Source organism: Bubalus kerabau, chromosome 4 (genome assembly GCF_029407905.1).
Source record: "Bubalus kerabau isolate K-KA32 ecotype Philippines breed swamp buffalo chromosome 4, PCC_UOA_SB_1v2, whole genome shotgun sequence".
In the NCBI taxonomy this organism is placed as follows: domain Eukaryota; kingdom Metazoa; phylum Chordata; class Mammalia; order Artiodactyla; family Bovidae; genus Bubalus; species Bubalus kerabau.
The window spans coordinates 119822832-119844969 of record NC_073627.1 but is presented as its reverse complement, the minus strand read 5'-3'; the positions used below and the strand labels follow the sequence as shown (position 1 = coordinate 119844969).

Here is a 22138-nt window from a genome sequence, read left to right as displayed (position 1 = left end):
TTAATTACCTTAAATTTAAATATACTCATTCCAAAAAATATCCTGGAAAATAATCACTAATTCAAAGTTCACAAAAATTGAGGGTAAAAACCAATTTACTTTATATTACCAAAATAACACATTTAAATATTAAAAAAGCTCAAAAAATACACCAAAATTATTTGAACAAATTATCAAATATAAAGATTTTTTCACATTAAAAGAAGGAGTAATTGAAATGACAATGTTTAAAATTTGACTTACTAGAAGAAGGCACTATGAGTAAATAAACGCCTTCCAATACAGCTTCAACTGGTTGGGTATAAAGGTTTTTCCATGGAATTATAAGATTAAGAGTACCTATATGAAAAAAAAGAAAAAATATTATTCTTTCAATCTAGATTTACTATCAGCCTATTTTCTATCAAGCACTAAAGGAGATAACAAAGTAGTCTTTGACTTTATGAGCTCATTAACTTTATAGAAAGCTATTTTACAACAATAAACTAAAAGCCTTTTAGTGATGATTTAAAATTATTTGTATTAGTATTGTTGGAAAATCTACTAAAAAATGTTCTAAATATTTACAAGTTTCTATTGTGGTGATATGTACCACAAACATATCAGTATTATCCTTCCGTTAATCAACAATCTTTGATAAAATAAGATTGATTTGTACCAATTCCTATTCAAAATCTCTAAATATTTTTCTTATACTATAAAAAGGAAGATTACATACTTTATACAAGTATATTTTATATAGAGAGATTTTACACACTATGTACATATTTGTATACATATAATATTTGCATAAGTATGATTATCATAAGTATATGTACTCATAAATTCCTATGGTAATAATCAAGGTTCCTGGGCAATATTAGAAAATCATTTCAACTAATAAAAATATTTTGCTACAACCCAACAGCAAAGTATTTTAAAAGCATTAGATTTCTTAAACTAAAGAATATGATGTAAAGGACTCATTGTACTATTAATTCTAGTTTTATGTATTTTATGTATTTAATATATGTAGAAAACTTCTACAATAATTTTTAATATTAAAAAATTTTTTTAGAAAAGTATGAATCTCTAGATTTAAAATTAGTTGTCATGATCAGGGAAGGAAAAGGCTTACTAAATACATTATTGCTGCATTAACTCCTTAGAAGGAAAGCTACGACAAATCTAGACAGTGTATTAAAAACCAAAAACATCACTTTACCAACAAAGGTCCATATAATCTAAGCTATGGTTTTTCCAGAAGTGATGTATAGATGTGAGAGTTCAACCATAAAGAAGGCTGAGCACCCAAGAATTGATGCTTTTGAATTATGGTGCTAGAGAAGACTTGAGAGTCCCTTGGACTGCCTGGACCAGTCAATCCTAAAGGAATCAGTCCTGAATATTCACTGGAAGGACTGACGCTGAGGCTAAAGCTCCAATACTCTGGCTACCTGATGTGAAGAGTCAACTCACTGGAAAAGACCCTGATGCTGGGAAAGATTGAAGGCAAAAGGAGAAGAGGGGAGCAGAGGATGAAATGGTTAGATGGTATCAACGACTCAGTGGACATGAATTTGAGCAAACTCCAGGAGATAGTGAAGAACAGGGAAGCCTGTGCTGCAGTCCATGGAGTCTCAAAGAGTCAGACACAACTTAGCGACTGAAAAACAATAATACATACTTAGACATATTGTATTATATAACTCCAAAAACCCATGTTTTTATTTTTATTATTATTATTTTTTGGCCTGGATAGGCACTTTCTTTTTTTTTTTTTTTTTTTTATTTTTAAACTTTACATAATTGTATTAGTTTTGCCAAATATCAAAATGAATCTGCCACAGGTATACATGTGTTCCCCATCCCCAAAACCCATGTTTTTAAAAATGCCAAATCAAGAAAAAGATTTCTCCATACTAATTTAGAGAAAAATAAACTACCTGACTTCTAAAAGAGGAATAGCTTTCTAAGTTTTAAAATCAGAGAAGATAGTGACCATTTTAAATTTCTATACTAACAATATACCATTTGTACCACTAAGCATTTGTTTTAAACCAAATCATTTTTTCCTTCCTTATGAAGGGCAGCCTTCTTATTATAGAAAATTTAGAAAAATCAGAAAAAATACATAAGAAGGTACTTTAAAAATCTTCCCCATGAAAACAATTACTTTGAAAGTAGGTATGTAAGTGTATTTGATATGTATGCAATTCTGCATCTTAAATGAAGAAAACTTTGAAAGATCAGTAAGATTAACAACCCCCATTAATGGCAAGGGGACAATATGTTCTTATAAAACTGGTTGTACCACTATATCACTCATTTGGAAATGTGTATTTCATTTAGCAGACTGTGTTCCTACTATAAGCCAAGTATTGTGCTAAGTGAAGGTATGATAAAATTAAAATTTTTAAATTAAATCCACTTCTCAAAAAACTTACTGTCCAGAAGAAAAAATAATGATATTAAAGAATGGCAGTTTCTATGATAGAGATATGCAAATGAAACCTTAAATGACTCTCAAGATTATCTTATGTATTAGGTATCAGTTCAGTGTACTTTCTACCACCTTACATTAACACTGAAAATATACCCTGTCATCATTTTTAAACACGGTCAGAAAAGAAAAGAGAAAACAGAAATAATGAAGGCACTAAATGAAAGCAAGTCTACCTACTGTCCTTATATCTTTTTCTAGAATAGATGTTAAATTTATATACACTGATTTACAATGATCATAGTTATAAAATTCAATGACTTTCAAAATACTTTCAAAAAGTATATGAAAATGTTTACTGTAAATTTTTGGACCAATAGAAATAAGATTACATTGTTCAAATTTTGTAATATACAATATTGAGAAATAAGGGAGGTCAAATCAATATGGATTATGAGGAATCTTTATTAATGATAATTTAAAATTATATAAAATCCTACATACACCATGATTACAAGTCAAAATGTTCACATGTAAAAAACCTTATAAAAATTTGCAAAAATAAATATACTAGGTGGAAAAGTAATGGGTGACATTTTCCCCATTTTATTTATACTAAGTAGTATTGAAATTATGGGGGCAAAAGGAAGAAGAGAAACAGAATTAAGAGTCCTAGCAATGTAAATGAAAAAAGCTTCTTTGGCATATGGTCTAATACCAACTATAAGAGCACAAAATTGTGGAGATTTTCATTAGGTAATTTATATAAGCTTTCAAAACACCTTATTCTCCAAGTGACACCAATACATTGCAATAACATTATATAAACTCTTCTACACAAATTATCTGCATACTACTACTTTTAAGTCACAAATAATAATACTATCATCTTGCACAATATGTAAACCAATAGTTTAAACAATAAAGTTGCCAGTCCAGGTTTGATGCACGATACTGGATGCTTGGGGCTAGCGCACTGGAACGACCCAGAGGGATGGTATGGGGAGGGAGGAGGGAGGAGGGTTCAAGATGGGGAACACATGTATACCTGTGGCGGATTCATTATGATATTTGGCATAACTAATACAATTTTGTAAAGTTTAAAAATAAAATAAAATTAAAAAAAAATAAACTGAAATAATTTAAGAAATGAAACATATATGTCTTTACTAAACACAGTTGAATCAATTTCTGCTCAATGTATATTCTGCTCAACCAGTATATGTAAACTACAAAAACTGGAAATGTAATACAACAAAATTAGCATAGTGTTTCCTAGAAAACTAACAGAACAGAAACCAGGTTTTTGATTGGTTCCTGACCAAACTGCCTGGAGGATCCAGACCCAATTCCTTATACCACTTATCCATGGCCAATCAGAATACAGCAATGATAACTAGTCAGAAACTTAAGAAACTGAGACAGTCATGCTCTCCACTAGTTTTAATGCTTTGGATCTCAACTCATTTCAACACTTAACAAGATGTATAATTTCACAAGTATTGGGGCTTCCCTGGTGGCAGGGGTTAAGAATCCACCTTGTAATGCAAGGGACACTGGTTTGATCCCTGGTCCAGGAAGACACTACATGCCACTGGGCAACTGGGCATGTGTACCAAAACTACTGAGCCCACACTGCACTCTGGAGCCCACAAGTTCTAACTACTAAGCCCATGTTGCAACTACTGAAGCCCATGTGCCCTAGAGGCTGTACTCCACAACAAAAGAAACTGCTGCAATGAGAAGCCCTCACAGCATGAGAGAGTAGCTCCCACTCACCACAACTAGGGAAAGCTCGCCTGCAACAACGAAGCCCCAGTACAGCTAGAAATATGTTTTAAAAGTATTTCACAGGTATTCAACAGGGGTATATGGACCACAACAGACATTAAGTTATACAACAAAGTTTTATATAGGTGAAAACACATGATTCTTTTAATTTATGCTCAGAAACATTATAAAGGTCACATTATAGAGATACTAGACATATTATTCTGGTTACATGTCTAACAGGAGGACATACAAATAACAAAGACAGCTTACCTATATGGCCAACTTTAATTTTAAATGGTACATCCAGTTGACTCTACAAAAAAATATATATGCAAAATCTTAGTACATACACAGTTTGCAAAACACATAACTAATTTTTTCTTCCCAAAATTACTTAAGGGATTTAAGTTAACTTAGCCTGGTAGGCTGTAGTCCATGGGATCGCTAAGAGTCAGACACAACTGAGCGACTTCACTTTCACTTTTCACTTTCATGCACTGGAGAAGGAAATGACAACCCACTCCAGTGTTCTTGCCTGGAGAATCCCAGGGACGGGGGAGCCTGGTGGGCTGCCATCTATGGGGTCGCACAGAGTCGGACACGACTGAAGCGACTCAGCAGCAGCAGCAGCAACACCTTCTCTTTACCTTCAATACTTATTTAAGTTTCTAAATACATAACTGCAATATCTTCAAATCCATAAAATTCAGAGCCTGATCATCTTAAATAGTGAAAGATTCTACAGCAATACTGACCACCAAAGTTACTCATACCAGAATCACTACAGCTTTTACACTGTTTGAAAAAGAAAAGAAAGTGGGAAATTTCACTGTCAGTGTGTATTTGAAGGGAAACTAAACCACTAGTGCAAAAAATATCCTCAAATAAATTTCTCTTCATTCAATGGGAGAAAAGACAACCTTTTCAATAAATGGTACTAGGATAACTGGATATCCACTTACAAAAAGAATGTAGTTGACCCTTATCTTATACCATATATGAAAATTAACTCAGAATGAACCAAAGGTCTAACGTAAGAACTAAAACTATAAAATGTTCAGAAGAAAACAAAATCATGTGATTTCTTCAATATCACATGAAAAACACAGGCAACAACAATTTTAAAAAAAGATGAATTCAATTTCATCAAAATTTAACTTTTTACATAAAAAATGTTTGTATATAACACTGTTAACAGAAGCAAAAGACAACCCACAAGATGTGAGGAAGTATTTGCAAATCATATCTTCTGACAAAGGGAAATATCCAAAATATGTAAAGAACCAAAGTGTACCACCCCCCCAAAAAAACCATGATTTTAACAAATCAGCAATGCATTTCAATAGACATTTCTATTTCTCCAAAGAACATATAAAAATGGTCAACAAGCACATGTAAAGATGTTCAACCTCACTAATCATTAGAGAAGCAGTAAGGAAAACCAGTAAGATTTACCACTTCATGCTCATTAGGATAGTTATTATCAAAAAAACAGAAAGTAAATGTTGTCAAGGACATGGAAAATTGGAATTCACGTACTGCTGGTGGGAATTCAGGTATACTTCATTTTATTGTGCTTTACTTTGTTGCACTTCCCAGGTACTGATATTTTTTTTTTTTTGGTTTTGTCTTTTTTTTTTTTTTTTTAATCAAATTGAAGGTTTGTGGCAATCCTTCATCGAGGAAATCTATCAGTGCCACTTTCCCAACAGCATTAGTTTTTAACTGATGTACGTACACTGGTTTTTTAGACTAGGCGGCACAGTGGTAAAGAATCTGCCTGCCAATGCAGGAGATGCAAGAGACGCGGGTTTGATCTTCGGGTTGGAAGATCCCCTGGAGTAGGAAATGGCAAGCCATTCCAGTGTTCTTGCCTAGAAAATTCCATGGACAAAGAGCCTGATGGGCTACAGTCTGTCAGGTTGCAAAGAAACACACATAACTGAGCAACTGAGCATATACACACAGAGTGTAAACATAATTTTTAAATACCCTGGGAAACCAAAAACTTCTGTGTCTTGCTTTATTGTGACCATATTCACTTCACTGTAGCGGACTGGAAACGAACCTACAAAATCTCCAAGGTGCACCTACATAACTTGGCTCAACTGCTATGGGAACAGTGTGGCAGCGGTTCAATGGCTCAGCCGTGCCTGACTCTTGTGACCCCATGGACTGGAGCCCAGCAGGCTCCTCCGTCCCTGAGCTTCCCGAACAATAGTACTGGAGTGTACTGCCATTTCCTTCTCCAGAGGAGTCTTCCCAACCCAGGAATCAAACCCAGGCCTCCTGCATTGCAGGTGAATTCTTTATGGACTGAGTTAGTGTGGGGGGTCCTAAAAAGGCTAAACATACAATTACTAAATAATCCATCAATTTCACTCCTAAGTATCTACACACAGGAATGAAAGCTAGGATTTGAACAGACGTGAATACTAATATTCATAGCAGAATTATCCACAAGAGACAGAGGCAAAAACAACCCAAGTGTACATCAACAGAAAAGTGACCAAAATGCAGTATATACATACAATACTATTCAGCCTTCATAAAAAGGAGTGATTTCCTGATAACTGCTACAACATGGATGAACCTCAAAGGAATTACGCTAATTAACCTAGATAAAAAATGACAAACATAGCATGATTCCATTTATATGAGGTACTTGGAATAGGCAAATTAAGAGAAGCAGAAGTTAGCAGGGTAAGTGGGGAAAGGGAATGGGGAGTTAGGTTATTTCTTACTAGTGACAAAGCTTTCCTTAGTGTACTAAAAATGTTTCAGAAATACATTCTGATGATGGCTGCACAACAGTGTTAATGCTACTGTATTCTATGGCAAAAAAAATATATATGATTAAAATGGTACCAGGAAAAAAAACAAACTGAAGATGACTGGAGAGGTAAGTTAAAAATCTAAAATGAAAGCATACAGGAAGAGACAAATTTTAGAAATATTTTTAGTGGGGGAAATTACAGTCAGGTTGTATTTCTATGGAGATTGAAAGTCCATTTTGCAAAATTCACAGTTTTTAAAAATTATTTTAAGAAGTTTTCTTAAACTTAAATAATTTAAGATGACAAGTCAGGAAGATGTTCATGTAACCTAAATGTAACCTGTTTATGGAACCTAACATAAGAAAGTGTTTATTGTCAAAACATACCAGGGCATTTTCTTTAATTTCAAGATTCTTCAGGGCCACAGCTCCTAAAATAAAAAAACAAAATGAATAAAAAACTAAAAGTGAAATATTCAAATAAACTTTAACAAGGTAGGTATACTTCATTCCTAAATGTCCTATCAAGGAAAACAGTTATCAAAATGTAAATAGAAACAGAATCCAACTATAATTGTTGGCTCCCCTTCATTCTTCAACTTAGTCTAAGATTCTACGTTTGAGCAAACATCATTTAAGTTCTGACCTATACAGCTGTAGCTCAAGGATAATGGATATATTTTCATCAAAATTATACATATAATATGAATCTACCAACATAGCATGATGTAAGAAATTACTGGAAAAAATGACTGCACTTAAGTATATTTGCAATGAACAACTGGAAACATTTTTAATTCATCCATGTGAGATTAATAAGGATTTCTTATTAATTAGAGATACTGAGTGTTGTCCTATCTTGCTCTGTTTTAATTCTGCTACAGAAAATGAATGCCTTCACTTTTAGGCAGTGATTTGAATATGAGTGACTGGATCACAATAAACTGTGGAAAATTCTGAAAGAGATGGGAATACCAGACCACCTGACCTGCCTCTTGAGAAACCTATATGCAGGTCAGGAAGCAACAGTTAGAACTGGACATGGAACAACAGACTGGTTCCAAATAGGAAAAGGAGTATGTCAAGGCTGTATATTGTCACCCTGCTTATTTAACTTCTATGCAGAGTACATCATGAGAAACGCTAGGCTGGAAGAAGCACAAGCTGGAATCAAGACTGCCAGGAGAAATATCAATAACCTCAGATATGCAGATGACACCACCCTTATGGCAGAAAGTGAAGAGGAACTAAAAAGCCTCTCGATGAAAGTGAAAAAGTTGGCTTAAAGCTCAACATTCAGAAAACTAACATCATGGCATCTGGTCCCATCACTTCATGGGAAATAGATGGGGAAACAGTGTCAGACTTTATTTTGGGGGGCTCCAAAATCACTGCAAATGGTAATTGCAGCCATGAAATTAAAAGACGCTTACTCCTTAGAAGGAAAGTTATGACCAACCTAGAAAGCATATTAAAAAGCAGAGACATTACTTTGCCAACAAAAGGTCCGTCTAGTCAAGGCTATGGTTTTTCCAGTAGTCATGTATGGATGTGAGAGTTGAACTGTGAAGAAAGCTGAGCGCTGAAGAACTGATGCTTTTAACTGTGGTGTTGGAGAAGACTCTTGAGAGTCCCTTGGACTGCAAGGAGATCCAACCAGTCCATCCTAAAGGAGATCAGTCCTGGATGTTCATTGGAAGGACTGATACCGAAGCTGAAACTCCAATACTTTGGCCACCTCGTGAGAAGAGTTGACTTATTGGAAAAGACCCTGATGCTGGGAGGGATTGGGGGCGGGAGGAGAAGGGGACGACAGAGGATGAGATGGCTAGATGGCATCACCGTCTCGATGGACATGAGTTTGGGTGAACTCCGGGAATTGGTGATGGACATGGAGGCCTGGCGTGCTGCCATTCATGGGATCACAAAGAGTTGGACACGAGTGAGCGACTGAACTGAACTGAACTGTTGTCGAGATGTTCACATGATATATGGGGAAAACACCAAGAAGTAACATCAGTGAACATCTAATAGAAGTGACTTGTACAATTAGAAACAAACATTAATATATTGGGGTACTGACCAATATATATTGGGTCAATGACATAGGTATATAGAGTATCATTTACTTTTTTGTCTACTGTAACATTCAACAATATAGCTTAAACTTTCCATTTATGGCTAATTCTTTGAACTGGCAGCTTTGAATTTTTTTTAAATCAATATACTACACAGACATAAGATGAATTAGTACAACCGGAAAAAGTATTACACTGTAAAATGTTATTTTACATTAAAATGTTATCTTCTCTAAATAAATAGCTTTAAGTCTATAATGTTATATATCTCTATATACTGGTTAAAAATTAAACTTGATAGAAAAAATATTTCTATCAAATATATTTTAACAAATTTTAAAAGGGCTTCCAGTGCAACAAAATGAAAACTACATGATACTGAAGAAAAATTAAGAGGTAACAACATTTAATTTGTTCAAAGTTAATATCCACATATAAAACTAAATTTAGATATTAGTAGTACCATTTAAAGTACAAGTGATTTTAGATTTGGGGTTTTTCTGATTACGACAAGTTTTGCACAGCAATCTATGCAACTGTTTTAAGTTGCTGATCTCAAATGCATTTTTTTAAAAACATGTATTTGCACTCTCCTCCCTTCACTATGACTATTTTTGATATTAAATTTTGTATCTAATTATTTTTTGTATCCCTTCACAATGACTACTTTTCATACTATGTTTTGTATCTAATTATTTTGTGTATCCGCCGTCTATGGGGTTGCACAGAGTTGGACACGACTGAAGTGACTTAGCAGTAGCAGTAACAGCTTATTTTGGGCTTCCCTGGTGGCTCAGTGGTAAAGGCTGCCTGTCAATGCAGGAGACACAGGTTTGGCTCCTGGGGAAGATCCCCTGGAGAAAGAAATGGCAATCCACTCCAGTATTCTTGCCTGGGAAATCCCACAGAGAGAGGAGCTTAGTGGGCTATAGTCCATGGGGTCACAAAAGAGTTGGACAAAACTGAACGATGAAACAACAACAACAGCTTATTGTGGGTGTCGATAACTTTTCTACTTTTATCTTTAAACCTCCCTACTAGTTTTGTGTGTGTGGATGACTTCCTACCTTTACTGTCTGTTTGCCTCTACCAGTGACCTTTTCGTTTAATAATATTCTTATTTTCAATTACGGTCTTCTTTTTTCACCTAAAGAAGGTTCCTTTAACAATTGTTGTAAAGCTGATTTGGCAGTGCTGAAATCTTTCAGCTTTTGCTTGATTGTAAACTTTTGATCTCTCCATTAAATCTCAGGGAGAGCCTTGCTGGGTACAGTATTCTTGAAGGTAGATTTTATCATTTAATCACCTTGAATATATTGTGCCATTCTCTTCTAGCCTGCAGAGTTTCTCCTAAAAATCAGCGGATAACCTTATAGAGATTCCCTTGTATGTTATATGCGTTTTTTTTTTCCCTTGTTGCTTTTAGTATTTTCTCATTGTCTTTAATTTTTGTCAATTTGACTAATGTATGTCTCTGTGAGTTCCTCCTTGGGTTTATCATGCATGGTACTCTGCACTTCCTTGACTTAAAAGTATTTCCTTTCTCATGTAGGGATGTTTGGGCTTTTATGTTTTGCATAGACTGCTATACACAAAAACATCACTGTGACCACAAACCAAAATCTATAATAGATATACACACAAAAGAGAAAAGGAATCCCAAACATAACACAAAAGATACTCGTCAAATCACAGGAGAACAAAGGCGGCGGGGGGTGGGCAGGGGAGAAAGGGAGGAAACCTACAACAACAAATACAAAACTGCTAAAAAAAATGACAGTAAGAACATATGAATCAATAATTAAGTTAAATATAAGTGGACTAAACACTCCAACTGAAAGACACAGAGTGGGTGAATGGATACAGAAACAAGACCCAATACACAAGACTCACTTCAGATCTAGAGACACACACATTGAGAGAGGATGAAAAAAGGTATTTCATGTAAACAGAAATCAAAAGAAAGCCTAACTAGGAATATTTATATCACATGAAATACTTTAAAGATTGCTACAAACTAGTACAACCACTATGGAGAACAGTGTGGAGATTCCTTAAAAAACTGGAAATAGAACTGCCATACAACCCGGCAATCCCACTGCTGGGCATACACACAGAGGAAACCAGAAGTGAAAGAGACACGTGTATCCCAATGTTCATCGCAGCACTGTTTATAATAGCCAGGACATGGAAGCAACCTAGATGTCCATCAGCAGACGAATGGATAAGAAAGCTGTGGTACATATACACAATGGAATATTACTCAGCCATTAAAAAGAATGCATTTGAAGCAGTTCTAATGAGGTAGATGAAATTGGAGCCTATTATACAGAGTGAAGTAAGTCAGAAAGAAAAACACCAATATAGTATATTAACGCATATATATGGAATTTAGAAAGATGGTAATGATGACCCTATATGTGAGACAGCAAAAGAGACACAGATGTAAAGAACAGACTTTTGGACTCTGTGGGAGAAGGCGAGGGTGGGATGATTTGAGATAGCATTGAAACATATATATTATTATCATATGTGAAATAGATCGCCAGTCCAGGTTCAATGCATGAGACAGGGTGCTCAGGGCTAGTGCACTGGGATGACCCTGGGGGATGTGATGGGGAGGGAGGTGGGAGGGGGTTCAGGATGGGGAACACATGTACATCCATGGCCGATTCATGTGAATGTATGGCAAAAACCACCACAATAGTATAAAGTAATTAGCCGCCAATTAAAATAAATTTTTAAAAAAGATTGCTACAAAAAATAGAAAAGAACATTACATACTGATCAAAGGATCAAACCAAGAAGATAAAACAACTGTAAATATATGTGCACCCAAGAGAAGAGCAACTAAATATATGAGGCAAATCTTAAAAGATGAAAAAGGAGACATCAACAGTAACACAATAATAGTTGGGATTTTAACAACCCTATGTATATCAATGGACAGATCATCCAGACAGAAAATCAAAATGGAAACCCTGGACTTAAAGGACAGACTATACCACATCTACTTAACTGATATATAGACAGAATTCAATCAAAAAGCGGCAGGATACACATTCTTTTTAAATGCACATAGAACATTCTCCAGAATAGATCACATGTTGGACCACAAAGCAGGCCTCAGTAAATTTAAGAAAACTGAAATCGTATCAAGCATCTCTTCCAACCACAAAGCTATAAGGTGAAAAACCCACTAAAAACAACTGCAAAAAACACAAATACATGAGTTAATCAATATGTTACTAAACAATCAATGGATCACTGAAGAAATAAAAGAGGAAATTTTAAATATACCTAGAGACAAATGAAAAAACAACAATCCAAAGCCTATGGGAAGCAGCAAAAGCAGTCATGAGGGAAGTTTATAGCAATATAAGCTTACCTCAGGAAACAGGAAAAATCTCAATTAAAAAAACCTAACTTTATACCTAAAGCAACTAGATAAAGAACAAACAAAACTCAAAGTTAGCAGAAGGAAAGAAATCATAAACATCAGAGCAGAAATAAGTGAAATAGAGACCAAGAAAATAGAAAAGAAAAAGTAAACTAAAAGCTGCTACTTTGAAAACACACACAGTCTCCAAGACTGAACCAGGAAGTAAAAGAAAGCATGAGCAGGCCAACGACAAGTACTATAATTTAACCTGTGATTAAAAATTCCCAATAAACAAAAACTCCAGGACCTGATGGTTTCACAGGCAAATTCTACCAAACACTTAGAGTTAACACCTATTCTTCTAAAACTACTCCATAAATTTCAGAGGAAGAACACTTCCAAACTCATTCCATGAAGACACCATCATCTTGATACCAAAACCAAAAATACCACAAAAAAGAAAACAAAATAACAGGCTGGTATCACTAATGACCACATATGCTACAATTCTCAATAAAATACTAGTAAACTGACTAAAACAATATACATTAAGAGGCTTATACACCATGATCAAGTAGAATTTATCCCAGGAATGCAGGGAATTTTCAATCTCCACAAAACAATCGGTGTAATGCAGCACATTAGTAAACTGAAGAATAAAAACCTTATGACTCTCTCAATAGACGCAGAAACAGCTTTTGATAAATTCAACATGTATGAGAAAAATGCTCCAGATAGCTCAACATAACAAAGACCATACATGACAAACCCACAGCTACTATTATACTCAATGCTGAAAAGCTGAAAGCACTTCCTCTAAGATCAAGAACAAGACAAGTATGTCCACTCTTGCCACATTTATTCAATATAGATTTGGAAGTCCTAGCCATAGCAGAGAAGAAAAAGAAATAAAATGAATCCAAACTGGGAAGGAAAAAGTAAAATTGTCACTGCAGATGACATGGTACTCTACCCAGAAAATCCTTAAGATGCACCAGAAAGCTACTGGAGTTCATCAATGAATTCTGTAAATTGTAGAATACAAAATTAACATACAGAAATCTGTTGCATTTCTATACACTATTAAAAAAAAAAAACAACCAATATATTACTGCATCAAAAAGAATAACGTATCTAGGAATAAATCTAATCAAAGAGGTACAAGACCTGTATTCAGGAAAAAAAACAAAAAATAATCATACTACCCAATGCAAAGTATAGACTCAATGTAACCCCCATCAAAATACCAATGATATTTTTCACAGAACAAGAACAAATAATTTTGCATGGAAACACAGAAGACCCTGAATAGCCCAAACAATCTTAAAAAAGAACAGAGCTGGAGCAATCACCCTCTCTGACTTCAGACTATACTACAAAGCTATCATTATCAAACTCCAGGAGATAGTTAGCAAACTCTGGGAGACAGTGAAGGACAGGGAAGCCTGGCATGCTGCAGTCCATTGGGTTGCAAAGAGTTGGACACGACCAAACAACTAAACAACAAAAAAATCATCATCCAAACAGTATAGTACTGGCACAAAAACAGACACATTGATCAGTGTAAGAGAAGAGTCCAGAAATACATCCCCATATTTACAGTCAATTAGTCTACAAGAATATACAATGGAGAAAACAGTCTCTTCAGTAAGTGGTGCTGAGAAAACTGGACAGCCACATGTAAAAGAATAAAATTAAAACATTTTATAACACCATATACAAAAATAAATTCAACCTGGATTAAAGACTTAATTGCAGCAGTATTTTTTTGGATCCATCTTCTAGAGCAAAGAAAAAGGCAGAAAAAGTGACTCTAAGCTTAAAGCTTTTGTACAGCAAAGAAAATTATCGATGAAACAAAAAAACAAACCTACTGAGTAGGAGAAAATATTTCCAAATGATAAGACCAATAAGGAGACAATACCCAACATATATTAACAGCTCATAGACTAGCAATCCCAATACTGGGCATATATCACAAGGAAACCAGAACTGAAAGAGACGCATGTACAGCAATGTTCACTGAAGCACTATTAACAATAGCTAGGACACGGAGAAGGCAATGGCGACCCACTCCAGTACTCTTGCCTGGAAAATACCATGGATGGAGGAGCCTGGTGGGCTACAGTCCATGGGGTCACTAAGAGTCGGACACGACTGAGCGACTTCCCTTTCACTTTTCACTTTCATGCATTGGAGAAGGAAATAGCAACCCACTCCAGTGTTCTTGCCTGGAGAATCCCAGGGACAGGGGAGCCTGGTGGGCAGCCATCTATGGGGTCGCACAGAGTCGGACATGACTGAAGCAACTTAGCAGCAGCAGCAGGACATGGAAGCAACCTAGATGTCCATCAACAGATGAATGTATGAGGAAGTCGTGGTTCATATACACAATGGAATATTACTCAGCTAGTAAAAGGAACTCATTTGAGTCAATTCTAATAAGACGGATGAACCTAGAACCTATTATACAGAGGTGAAGTAAGTCAGAAAAAGACAAATACTGTATATTAACGCATATATACAGAACTTAGATGGTACTGACAATACTACATGCAGGCAAGCAAAGGAGACACAGACATAAAGAACATACTTTTGGACTCAGTGGGAGAAGGAGAGGGTTGGATGATTTGAGAGAACAGCACTGAAACATGTACATTACCATATGTAAAACAGATGACCAGTGTGAGCTCAGAGACCAATGCATGAAGCACCACCCAAAGTTGGTGCTCTGGGACAACATAAAGGGACGGGGTGGGGAAGGAGCTGGGAGGGGGGTTTAGAATGGGGGGACACTTGTATACTCATGGCTGATTCATGTTGATGTATGGCAAAAACCATTACAATATTGTAATTACCCTCCAACTAAAATAAATTAATTTTTTTAAAAAAACAGCTCATACACCTCAATATCAAATCCCCCCACTGAGAAATTAAATTCCCTGGGGGTCCAGTGGTTGAGACTCCATGTTTCTACTGTATGGAGGGGACCCAGGCTTGACCCCTGGTCAGGGGACTAAGACCCCACATACCACATACAGTGGCAAAAAAAAAAAAAAAAAAAGACTGAAAAATGAGCAAAGGAACTGAATAGACATTTTCCCAAAGAAGACATGAAGATGGGCAACAGGCATACGAACACACACCCAAGATCATTAATCATCAGGGAAATGCAAATCAAAACCACAATAAGATATCACCTCACACCTGTCAGAATCGTTGTCGTCAAAAAGAAGACAAGTAACTAATGTTGCTAAGGATATGGAGAAGAGAGAACCCTGGTACACAGTTGGTGAGAATGTAAAGTGATGCAGCCACTGTGGAAGACACTGTGGAAGTTTCTCAAAATCTAAAAATATAACTACCAGACGACTCAGCAATTCCACTCCTGGGTATATATTCAGAAAAAAAAAAAACAAACCACTAATTAGAAAATATACATGCACCCCAACCAATGCTCATAGATTAGCATTGGGGTGCATGTATAATGCCCCAGATTATTTACAAGTGCCAAGAAATGGAAGGAACTTAAGTGTCCATCAACAGATGAATGGATAAAGAAAATGTAATACACACATAAAATGGAATAATAGCCATAAGAAAGAATAAAATATTGCCATTTGCAGCAACACAGACAGACTTGAAAGGCAATATGCTAAGTGAAATAAATCAGAGAAAGTATATTACTTACATGTGGAGTCTAAAAAAATGCAACTAGTGAATAAAACAAATAAGAAGCAAACTCACAAATATACAGAACAAACTAGTGGTTACCAGTGGGGAGAGGGAAGGAGGGAGGAACAATACAGAGATGAAGGGGGAAAAGGTTATTATGTGATTATATGAAATCATATATGTGAAACTTTTGAAAATTGTAAAGCACTAACAAACTTAAAGACTCCTTCAATGAAAAAATAAATTAGAAATAAAAATAAAATGTGACTGTGATAATTTCTATTTTGTCCTGTCCATAAATTTACAATACTGAACAAGTTTGAAAATGTACATTTTAAATAAAGTTTAAGTCATTTCACATACTTTTTTAAAAATCAGCAAGCTTAAAGATATGTAAATATTAATAACATAAGCTTCCAAATAAACTTTCATAATAAAATAATAAAAACTTCTGAACTGAAATGTAAAGAGAAAGGTAAAATTAAAATGATAAAACAATATCCAAGAACCGTAGGACAATTCTAAAAGCTGTAATCTAGGCATAATAGGAATACCAGAAGGCAAAAAAGGAGAGAGAAGCAAATGTATACATTTGGAGCAATAATGGCTAAGAAATTTCTGAAATTAACGATAAAGTCACCAAACCACAGAGCCAGGAAGCTCCAAAAATACCACGCAGGAAAATAATAAAGTTTACCCCTAGGCATACCATAATCAAACTGCAGAAAATGGTGACTAAAAAATCTTGAAAATGATTCAGAAAATCCATTTCATATACATCCAAAGGCAAAGAAAATGGGGTACCAGAAAGATTTCTGCATTCCCGTGTTTACTGCACATTGTTCACAATAGCCAAAATATGGAAACCAGTTAGTGTCATCAAGATGAAGATAAAGATGTGGTTTATATATAAAGGGAATATTAAGCCATGAAAAAGAAAGCCTGTCATTTGGAACAACATGGATGGACCCCCTTTAAGGGGTTTATGATGACATAAGACAGACAAGGAAAGACAAACACTGTATGATATAATTTATTTAAAAAATCTAAAAGAGTCAAACTTAAAGAAACAGTAGAACAGTGGTGACCAGGGATTAGAATGTGGCAGAATTGGGGAAATGTTAAAAAACACAAACTAGCAACTAGGAGATAATTAAGTTCTGGAGATTTAATGCAGAGCAGAGTGACTATAGTCAAAAATACTGTTTTATATACTTCAACACTGTTGAGAGACTAAATCTTAAGCTTTCCGACCACACACACACACAAATGATGTGTATGTGATATGATGGAGGTGTTAGCTAAAGCTCTGGTGGTAATCACACTGCAATACACAGAGTATCAAGCCAACACGTTGCACACCTGAAACTTACACAACGTTGTATATAACTTCCACCAACTTTAAGTCTTGAAAGAAAGTAGAAAACACACACACACTCCAGTAGAGGCGTAAGGAATAACTGGATTGGAAACTCACTAGAGAAAATCCAAAGCAGTCTTCAACAAGCCAAAAAAAAAAAAAAAAAAAGAATTAGAAAACCTGAAGACAGGTCATTTGAAAATACTAGGACCAAAAAAGAAAAAAATGAAGAAATGTGAACAGAGGCTAAGGAACTTATGGTACATCTTTAAGTGGGTCAATACGCACACAATGGGAACCCAGGAGAAGAGATACAGCACATTAACCATGGAGTCCACAAGGAAGAAAGATAAATATAGTTATTTGAACAAATAATAGCTAGAAATTTGAGGAAACACACGAATATACAAATTTTAAGAATCCCAAGCGAGAAACAGAATAATGAAAGAGAGACTATTAAAGGCAACAAGAGAAGAGCAACTTCACATGTACAAAGGATCCTCAATAAGATTATCATGGATTTCTCAGCAGAAACAGTGCAAGCAAAGTAACAAGGTAATGATATATTTAAAGTACTGAATTAAAATTGAAAAACTGTCAACCAAACATTATACCCAGCAAAAATGAGGGTAAAATTAAGATACTAATGTCAGATAAAAATTGAGGGAGTTCATTTCCAAGACAGCTGCCTTACAAGAAATTTTAAAGTCCTACAAGTAAAAAAAAAAAAAGAACACTAGGTGCTAACTTGAACTTACATAGAAATATAAAGTTCTCCAGTAAAGGCAGATAAATAGGCAAATATAAAAACCAGTACGACAGTGGTCCTCTTCTCCTTTGCCTTTCGCTCTCTTCTTTTCACAGCTGTTTGTAAGGCCTCCTCAGACAACTATTTTGCATTTTTACAAAGGAGAAAAGGAAAGATATACCCATTTGAATGCAGAGTTCCAAAGAACAGCAAGGAGAGATAAGAAAGCCTTTCTCAGTGATCAATGCAATGAAATAGAAGAAAATAATAGAATGGGAAAGACTAGAGATCTCTTCAAGAAAATTAAAGACCTAGGGAACATTTCATGCAAAGATGGGCTCGATAAAAGACAGAAATGGCATGGACCTAACAGAAGCAGAAGATATTAAGAAGAGGTGGCAAGAAGACACAGAAGAACTATACAAAAAATATCTTCACAACCCAGATAATCATGATGGTGTGATCACTCACCTAGAGCCAGATATCCTGGAATGCGAAGTCAAGAGGGTCTTAGGAACCATCACTATGAACAAAGCTAGTGGAGGTAGGTGATGGAATTCCAGTTAAGCTATTTCAAATTCTAAATGATGATGCTGTGAAAGTGCTGCACTCAATATGCCAGCAAATTTGGAAAACTCAGCAGTGGCCACAGGACCGGAAAAGGTCAGTTTTCATTCCAATCCCAAAAAAAGGCAATGCCAAAGAATGCTCAAACTACTGCACAACTGCACTCATCTCACACGCTAGTAAAGTAATGCTCAAAATTCTCCAAGCCAGGCTTCAACAGTACGTAAACCATGAACTTCCAGATGTTCAAGCTGGATTTAGAAAAGGCAGAAGAACCAGAGATCAAATTGTCAACACCCGTTGGATTATCGAAAAAGCAACAGAGTTCCAGAAAAACATCTACTTCTGCTTTAGTGACTACGCCAAAGTCTTTGTGCGGATCACAACAAACTGTGGAAAATTCTCAACGAGTTGGGAATACCAGACCACCTAACCTGCCTCCTGAGAAATCTGTGTGCAGGTCAGAAAGCAACAGTTAGAACTGGACATGGAATACAGACTGGTTCCAAATTGGGAAAGGAGTCTGTCAAGGCTGTATATTGTCACCCTGCTTATTTAACTTATATGCAGACTACATCATGAGAAATGCTAGACTGGATGAAGCACAAGCTGGAATCAAGATTGCTGGTAGAAATATCAATAACGTCAGATATGCAGATGACACCACACCTATGGGAGAAAAGCGAAGAAGAACTAAAGAGCCTCTTGATGAAAGTGAAAGAGGAGAGTGAAAAAGTTGGCTTAAAGCTCAACATTCAGAAAACTAAGATCATGGCATCTGGTCCCATCACTTCATAGCAAATAGATGGGGAAACACTAGAAACAGTGACAAGCTTTATTTTGGGGGGCTCCAAAATCACTACAGATGGTGACTGCAGCCATGAAATTAAAAGACACTTGCTCCGTGGAAGAAAAGTTATGACCAACCTAGACAGCTTATTAAAAAGCAGAGACATTACTTTGCCAACAAAGCTATGGTTTTTCCAGTAGTCATGTGTGGATGTGAGAGCTGGACTATAAAGAAAGCTGAGCACCTAAGAACTGAATCCTTTGAACTGTGATGGTGGAGAAGACTCTTAAGAGTCCCTTGGACACAAGGATATCCAACCAATCCATCCTAAAGGAAATCAGTCCTGAATATTCATTCATTGGAAGAACTGATGCTGAAGCTGAAACTCCAAAACTTTGGCCAACTGATGCAAAGAACTGACTCATTTGACTCTGATGCTGGGAAAGATTGAAGGCAGGAGGAGAAATGGACTGGAATGGGTGAATTTAACTCAGATGACCATTATATCTACTACTGTGGGCAAGAATCCCTTAGAAGAAATGTAGTAGCCATCATAGTCAACAAAAGAGTCCAAAATGCAGTACTTGAAAGCAATCTCAAAAATGACAGAATGATCTCTGTTCGTGTTTCCAAGGCAAGTCATTCAATATCACAGTAATCCAAGAATATGCCCCAACCAGTAATGCTGAAGAAGCTGAAGTTGAATGGCTCAATAAAGACCTACAAGACCTTCTAGAATTAACACCCCAAAAAGATGTCCTTTTTCATTATAGGGGACTGAAATGCAAAAGTAGGAAGTCAAAGTCAGTCACTTTGCCTGAAGTAACAGGCAAATTTGGCCTTGTGCTAACAGACTTTTGCCAAAAGAATGCACTGGTCATAGCAAATACCCTCTTCCAACAACACAAGAGAAGACCCTACACATGGACATCACCAGATGGTCAATACCAAAATCAGATTGATTATATTATTTGCAGCAAAAGATGGAGAAGCTCTATACAGTCAGCAAAAACAAGATCCAGAGCTGACTGTGGCTCAGATCATGAACTCCTTATTGACAAATTCAGACCTAAATTGAAGAAAATACGAGAAACCACTAGACCATTCAGGTATGACCTAAACCACATCCCTTATGATTATACAGTGCAAGAGAGAAATAGATTGAAGGATTAGATCTGATAGAGTGCCTGAAGAACTATGGACAGAGGTTCGTGACATTGTACAGGAGGCAGGGATCAAGACCATCCTCAAAAAAAAAGAAATGCAAAAAGGCAAAATGGTTGTCTGAGGAGGCCTTACAAAAGAGCTTTGAAAAGAAGAGATGTGAAAGGCAAATGAGAAAAGGAAAGATACATGAGGAGTGGAATACAACTGACTCTTGAACAACAGAGCTTTGCATTTTGTGGGTACACTTGTATATGGATTTTTTCCAATAAATACATACTTCAGAATTATATCATAGGTGAATCTGAGGATGTGAACCACAGCTATGGAAGGCCAACTGTAAAGTTATATGCAGGTTTTCAACTGTGTAGGGGTTTTAAGCCCTAACCCCTTGTTGCTCAAGGGTCAATTGTAACTAAAATGAAAAATGAAGGAGGGGATAATATTACCAATTTCACAGAAATAAAAAGGACTATAAGAATACTATGAACAGCTATGTGTCTACAAATTTGATAGCCTAGATTAAATGGATAAATTCCTAGAAACATGCACACTACCACTAATGAATCAAGAAGAAATGCACAGATTTGTAATGAGATTTCATCAGTAATCAAAAAAACATCCCAACAACAATTACAACAATAAAAGCTTGGAACAGAAGAGTTTCACTGGCGAATTCTACCAAACATTTAAAAGAGAATACCAATCCTCCTCAAATTCTTCCAAAAAATGAGAAGGAAACACTTCCAAACTGCTTATAGGTCTCCATTAATCTGATACCAAAGCCAAGGATACCACAAGAAAACTACAGATCAGTATCCCTCACGCATACTGAGGCAAATATCCTCAACAAAATACTAGCACCCAAAATTGAATGGTACACTAAAAGAATTATCACTATTATTCAATGTAATATTCTAGGAATGGAAAGATAGTTCAACATACAAATTCAATCAGGGTAATACACCTCATTAACAGAATGAATTAACACAGGATCCCTTCAACTGATGAAGAAAATGCATTCAAAAAACTTCAACATTCTTTGATGTTAAAAACATTCAAAAAATTAGGAATAAAAGAGGACCCCATGCCCGAAGGGCGGCGGCCAAGAGGAGTTACCCCACGTCTGAGGTCAGGGGCAGCGGCCGAGAATGCCAGACTGCGACGACGCAGGAACGGCCGAGGGGAGCTACCCCACGTCTGAGGTCACGGGGGGCTGCCGAGAAGAGATACCCAGCATCCGAGGTCAGGGGTGGCGATGAGAGGAGTTACCCCGCATCCGGGGCCAGGGGCGGCGGGCGGGAGGAGCAACCCCACACCCTGGCTGTGTGGGCACAGGAGGGCCTAGAGGAGCTATCCCACGTTGAAGGCCAGGAAGGACGGCAGTGAGGAGATACCTCTCG

General features: G+C 36.2%; 1 protein-coding gene across 5 annotated transcripts in view; it reads right to left on the bottom strand.

Moving 5' to 3' along the window:
- The window catches only part of VPS13A (vacuolar protein sorting 13 homolog A), a 266066-nt gene that overhangs the window by 233136 nt on the left and 10792 nt on the right, over positions 1 to 22138 (bottom strand). For all 5 annotated transcript variants that reach the window (XR_008713637.1, XM_055578364.1, XM_055578365.1 and 2 more), the window contains exons 2-4: positions 7359 to 7402; positions 4466 to 4508; positions 244 to 339 (exon numbers count right to left, since the gene is read on the bottom strand). Coding sequence is in view for 4 of the 5 variants with exons in the window: in XM_055578364.1 (XP_055434339.1) it covers positions 244 to 339; positions 4466 to 4508; positions 7359 to 7402 (183 nt within the window). In the remaining variant the exon portion in view is untranslated. The remainder of the gene's footprint in view (positions 1 to 243; positions 340 to 4465; positions 4509 to 7358; positions 7403 to 22138) is intronic.